The following is a 6,253-nucleotide window of genomic DNA, read 5'->3' as shown; positions in this document are numbered from 1 at the left end:
TGGTTCGCAGAACTAGCAGAAAATTAATGATCATCAAATCAAAGATGAAGTGTCACTGAGTAGCACCCGAAGCCGAAGCTATGCTCCTTCAGATGGTATACTTTGGCGTTTGCCAGTAATGCGTCTGTGGCATGTGTTTCTGTGTAAGTGTGTAAGTGCGGAATAGGGAGCAGGAGAGAAGTGTTTCCAGTGTAGTGTGGCGTGAAAAAGGGCTCTACCCTAACCAGTGTGTGACGGTGTATTCAGGTGACAAAACGGAACGAAAGGGGGAAGTGCTAGGTGAAGTAGGGCCGAATAGCATAGTGTATCGGGGGGGCGGGGTCCTGCTGCGTAGCGTCCTTACTGTATGATGAATCCTTCCAACGATGACTCGACGAAATACATGGTCTCATCCTCGTCATCCTCGCACCTGCAGTCGGCCACCAACCTGCTGGCTTCCTCGCTCGGCCTTGCCGACAGTGGCGTGTTCTTCAATCAAAGTGTCCGTGAACGGGACGTTGGCGCACTGGCGTCGTCATCGGCGTCGGCGGCGGCAGCAGTGGCAGAAAGCGCCACTGCCAGTGCGGACACGCTGTCCATATTCGACGCGTCCGGAAGCAGCATAATGTTGCAGGGTTTCTCATCGACCGCACCCATCGGCAGCTCGATGGACACGGTCGGTACGAACGAAACGATCGTCGAAGGAAGCGGAGCCAGCGAATGGATCGACGTGGTGCTGCTGGTGCTGAAGGCCTCCATCATGATGTTCATCATCGTGGCGGCCATCTTCGGCAATCTGCTCGTCATCATCTCCGTCAAACGCCATAGAAAGTTAAGGTAAGCGGGCTGCATACTTGTCTTTACGGGGGCAACTCGTGAAACAAAGAAAGTGAAGAGAAAAAAAAAGGCGAATCCCACAACTGGATTATTTGGATCGAAATGAAATTATGGTACGAGCGTGCTAATGCGCTAACACATACCATCCCGGAGACGAGTGGAGTCGATGAAATGATCATTAGTGTGTAAAATGCGCAACTAATGGTAGTGAACTCGAGCTCCAGCTCAACCTTCGACTATCATCCGGCTAAAATGTCTTAATCGTCGTTTCCATCGTTTTGCAGGGTAATCACGAACTATTTCGTCGTATCGCTTGCCATGGCTGACATCATGGTGGCAATGATGGCCATGACATTCAACTTTAGTGTACAATTAACGGGAAGGTAAGCTACGGTGATGGTAGGATGATGTTTTTAGCTTCTTAAGCGTTTGAGAACCTTTCCTTACTGTCGATGGATAAATTATTATTTCGTGTCTTTTTTCGATACTATATAAGCTTACTTAAATGTGATCTATAATTTTTTGGGTGTATTTCTTGGGATAGTTGGAAATTTGGGTCGTTCATGTGTGATGTGTGGAACAGCCTAGATGTCTACTTCTCCACCGCCAGTATACTTCACCTGTGCTGTATTTCAGTGGATAGGTATGTAAACGAATGACGCGTGCAGACTCTCATTCTATCACATGATAATGGCAGCTGCATTAATACAAACGATCAATTAATTCGATGCGAAAGTCCACATTAAACCAAGAGTAACTCAATTATTGTTGCTTCTTCGGATTCTCGTTATCATTCCAGATATTATGCCATAGTGAAACCACTTAAGTATCCGATAAGCATGACGAAGCGAGTCGTAGCGATAATGTTATTAACTACATGGATATCACCAGCGCTGTTGTCATTCGTGCCGATCTTTGCCGGTAAGTAAAGCATGTGTAAGCAGATGAAAAGAAGATGATCGTTTGTAATTGGATTGTTCCGTAATTCGATGTCAAGCGTATTAATGAATGGAATGGTAATTTGATTGAACTTGAAACTTGTATTACATTCTGGGGTGCTGTAGATTATCAAACGTTTTGGTTTATTTTGTGGGAATATTCCATGAGAACGTCTCGATGACTTATTCTTTAACATGTTGGGTGTGTACTTTTGTATACAATTGTTTCATAAGAGTTCAATTCATCAGAGCAAATAGATCCTAATTCTTCTTAGATTTTTTTTCTAATTTTTTTAAATTGTGTCCAGTGTCGCTATCGGCTCACACAACGACGAAAAACTCCGCTTCAAACAATCCATCAAACCACCTCGAAATCCCAAAAATGTTTGACATGGCGTGATGTATCACCAATAATCCTTGATTGCATCACATTAGCTATTCAAAAGGTCAAAATAGGGCACCCATTATCAGCTCGTGGAACGGAAACAAAGCATTCCATCCTTGTGCGAGACTCTAACCATTTTATTGCGTTAGCAATACGGTTTTTTGCTTTTCGCTTGGCCCAATCGTGACGCTAAGACACCAGTGACAAATATCATTTATAACAATCAAAACAGCTAATCGATGTGTATGAATAATTTATCATACACAACACCACGATTTGACACTTTTATCTTCTTCCGCAGGTTGGTACACTACGGATAAGCACAAAATGGAGGTACTGCTGAACCCGGACAGCTGCCTGTTCATCGTCAACAAGCCATACGCAGTCATTTCCAGCTCCATCTCCTTCTTTATCCCCTGCACGATCATGGTGTTCACGTACTTCCAGATATTTCGCGAGGCCAACCGGCAGGAGAAGCAGCTGGCTCTCCGGCAAGGCACTGCCATGCTGATGCATCAACACAACGTCGGAGGGGGCGGTGGTGGTAGCGGTGGAGGTACTAATGGAGAGGCCCTCAGTGGAAGCGGTTCCTCGAAGACGCTTACCCTGCACGAGGTGGACGCGGAACAGACGCCGACCAAGGATCGGCATCTGATCAAAATGAAGCGAGAGCACAAGGCTGCCCGAACGCTCGGCATCATTATGGGAACGTTCATTCTATGCTGGCTTCCGTTTTTCCTATGGTAAGTGTTTGTATATTTACTTACCAAACTGGGTTTAAGTTGAGGTTAAAACCGAGTGTATCTTATCCATTCGAATTCCTTCAAACTGGTTATCTCGTTGGAAGCCGTTGCTATCTAAACAACAACCACTGGTACTAGTGTTGCATTAAACATTTCATTTACACAACTTTATCTTGGGTTCCCCCTTAACAGGTACATCATCACATCGTTGTGTGACCAGTGTCCCAATCCGGATATTGTGGTTATGCTAGTGTTCTGGGTTGGATACTTCAACTCCACCCTGAACCCGCTTATCTACGCCTACTTCAACAGAGACTTCCGGGAAGCGTTCCGGAACACGCTCAACTGCATGTTCTGCGCCTGGTGGCGCCGGGAAACGTCCCCGCTGGACATTAATGTCCGGCGGGCGAGCCTACGTTATGACTGCCGGGCGAAGAGTGTTTATTCCGAGAGCTATTTACGACCATCGTCCCAAACCGATCGCTTTCACAGCGAGATCGGTGAAAGTCTGTAACGGCGGTACGATGACGTCGATTCAGAAGCCACTGAGACTACCCGATTCTTCGAGTGAACGGGTGCTAATCGCCACACCCCTACCCCCTCCGTACCAAGGGTGTGCCATATGCCAAAGAAGACTTCCGACTACAGCGTGCGCACCGGAAGTAGGAAAGTCCACAACGCCAGAGCGAAACATCACAAGTCGTTACCAGAGATACGTTACTAGCTGTTTCAGTTGCATGTAGTACGCTAGACCTGTTAAGTGTTGATACCGGAGGATTCTATTGCTTGGTTATGTATTTATTACTCATAGCTCATAGTTTATTGAAACGTTTCGAAGAAAGTCTGTTTAGTTACGTAGTCTGTTTTAATTAGCGCAAGAACTGTCCACAGACCGGTCGTTGTTATCTTGTTCGACAGATTTTAATACTTTAACATACTAAGGAATAGCATAATAACACGAACACACTCACAGAGTTTAAAACGTTGTTCATTCGGTGCATATCTTCAATATCTTCCTATCAATTACTCTCTCCAATGAAGATCAAGTAGTGAATCTCGTTTCACGGTACGACTAGCTGGTTGAGGGATGACTTTACGACAGACGGCTATTTCCGTCAACTTTCCAGCAAGAAAAAAGAAAACATCAGCCATCATTAAGCCCCTAAATTTGCTTATTTTAGAGTAAATCATCCTCACACTCACCGGCCGAGTGTATAGTGGTGACCTTTGGCATCTCGAAAAGAGCAAAGGACGGTCGGTACGCATTCGGTGTGCCGATATATGTGAGCTCCCTCGCCGTTCGCTCTGCTCGTACGAATCGCTGCCAGTTTTTATCCAACCCGTGTCGGGTTGCCGTGAAGCATTCATGCGGCACAACCAAAACCAAATGATCTGTGCAATGATCAGACGTGAGCTGGCGTGTGCGCTCCCACGCTTTGTAAAGGTGTTGCGAAGTGCAATGAATCTTGGTGTAGAAATGGTCATAAAAATGTAGGTTGAAAAATGCCGCACAACGTGCTGCAACATGTGCGAAGAGACGCAGAAAGCAAAAATCGATACATCACAAATCCTTTGCAAACTAACATCGGGGATCATATGATACCGATTTACATTCTCAAAGACAGACAGCGACAGACTTTACACACCGACACAGACAGAGCATAACTATTCAAAGCGGGTATTTGTTCGTAAGAAATCGTAGTCCGTACATCAAACGTATTGTATAGTGTAGTATTGAGGCTAAGATAAAGAGAGAGAGAGAGAGAGAGAGAAAGAACGAGAAATGAGAACGATGATAAATGCGCAAACATGACACAAGATGCAAGTGAGAGAAGGTAATGAATGTTAATATTTAGCACTGAACGCTAGTAGCAAAATGTAATGAGTATCATTAGCAAAGTAGTAGTGAAATTATTAGCCAATATAATAAAACGAAGTAAACACACGTAGGAATATGCGAATGTTTGGACTGAAAGCAAAACAAAACAGTAAAAGCAAATGAACGGAAAATATAATAAGCAAATGTAAGCGAGAAATGAAAAATCACTCCAAAACATCACTACCAACGAAACAAGTAAAGCAAAGTGAAAGAATACATTGTGCAAAACTTCGTCTCTGTGTTACGGAACAAGTAAGCAGATTTCTGTCAATATGCACGCAGTCCGCGTGCACTTGAAACAACCCTAAACAGAAAATAACTCAAGCAGGTTTTTGTCTTATTTTTTTGTTTTGTTTTGCAGAACGTTAGACAACCATTGCCTTGCCTACGAAATCTTTTACGCTCAATTATCTCTCACGATCCGGTCCGGTAACTTTCACGCTGGTGCGCTGCCAAGAAAAGTGGTGTCGCTCCTTCCCAGCACTGCTTGACGCATGTCGTCGAACAAGGCGCTCAATCCCGGTGCTGTAATGATTGATGGTCAAACACTGTATGCACCCGCACATGTCCATGTCGAATGCGACCTCTTCCAATGCAACAGATGGCCCCCGGACTACATTGCTTCCCTCCGTAGCAGCTGCTGGTTGGCTGTGTCGTTTGTTTCAGAACGGAACGGTCGTAACGAAGTAATTGACAGAACCGCCAGGTGAGGGTCAGATGTTGGGTTGGGTCGTACATGTAAAAGCAATGAAAAACAGATAAACATCGTCGGCGACTTGGAACGGTATCAATTTTGGGGTGGGATTTCGGGCGTTCGAACAAGACCCAATCGCTGGAAGTTGGGAAACGGGTTTGCAGGATGCTCGTTGCCGTTGTTTGCGTATAATTGCCAGCGGGGTTGAGGTGCTGGGGAAGTAATTTACATAGCGTGCACCGTTCGCTTGTCGTTCGCTGCTGTCGCAATGGCGTCGGCAGGGTAGGCGATCGATCGCGATCGAATATGGGTACGAACTGATTTGCTTGGTAGGCAAACAGCAATCGAGTGCAGCAAAGTTCGGAGGCGACCTCGCTCTTTCTGGATTGATTACGAAGGATTGAGTATGATTTCGGATGAGATTTGCGGAAAGTATGATTCTCCACCGACAAAACTAGCCCTGTAGTTCGTGTAAAGGAATGTGGACTTCCAGGCACTCTAGCCCTGTGATTTCATCAGTTTTTTTCTTCTGTAAAGCGTACGTTACCGGCTATCATCCAACAAACCCTGCGTTCACGACACACGAAAGAAAGCTTAAACATAAACAAATTCAATAATCAAAGGAAAACATACCACCGGCTAGAGAGGGATGCATTCAAGGTTTTTCCCAACCGTTCCCTTGACTGGGACACGAAAGCTTCGAGTGCATTTCTTCGATGGCAAAAAAAAAGCGTTTCGCAACCGTACATCGGTACGCGCGGATGCAATGTTCTAAGTGTTGGAATAATAAAGAAAAGC

The 6,253-nt window shown here is 45.2% G+C and overlaps 1 protein-coding gene across 1 annotated transcript; it reads left to right on the top strand.

Moving 5' to 3' along the window:
* The first annotated feature begins 274 nt into the window (after nt 1-274).
* On the top strand, nt 275-3,454 carry LOC126557757 (octopamine receptor beta-2R). Its single transcript, XM_050213634.1, has 6 exons — nt 275-816; nt 1,101-1,199; nt 1,361-1,459; nt 1,616-1,737; nt 2,441-2,882; nt 3,075-3,454. The coding sequence occupies exons 1-6, from the start codon at nt 347-349 to the stop codon at nt 3,394-3,396; spliced, it is 1,554 nt and encodes a 517-aa protein (XP_050069591.1). The 5' UTR covers nt 275-346; the 3' UTR covers nt 3,397-3,454.
* The last annotated feature ends 2,799 nt before the right edge of the window (nt 3,455-6,253 follow it).

Source organism: Anopheles maculipalpis, chromosome 2RL, assembly GCF_943734695.1.
Source record: "Anopheles maculipalpis chromosome 2RL, idAnoMacuDA_375_x, whole genome shotgun sequence".
Taxonomy (NCBI): domain Eukaryota; kingdom Metazoa; phylum Arthropoda; class Insecta; order Diptera; family Culicidae; genus Anopheles; species Anopheles maculipalpis.
The sequence above is the reverse complement of the archived record's forward strand: the minus strand, read 5'-3'. Positions and strand labels throughout refer to the sequence as shown.

Bases quoted from the DNA above. Each gene is read 5' to 3' on its own strand.
- LOC126557757 (XM_050213634.1), top strand. From the start codon at position 347: ATGATGAATCCTTCCAACGATGACTCGACGAAATACATGGTCTCATCC. The intron at 817-1,100 runs GTAAGCGGGCTG...ATCGTTTTGCAG, and splicing joins AAACGCCATAGAAAGTTAAG to GGTAATCACGAACTATTTCG. The intron at 2,883-3,074 runs GTAAGTGTTTGT...CCCCCTTAACAG, and splicing joins TGGCTTCCGTTTTTCCTATG to GTACATCATCACATCGTTGT.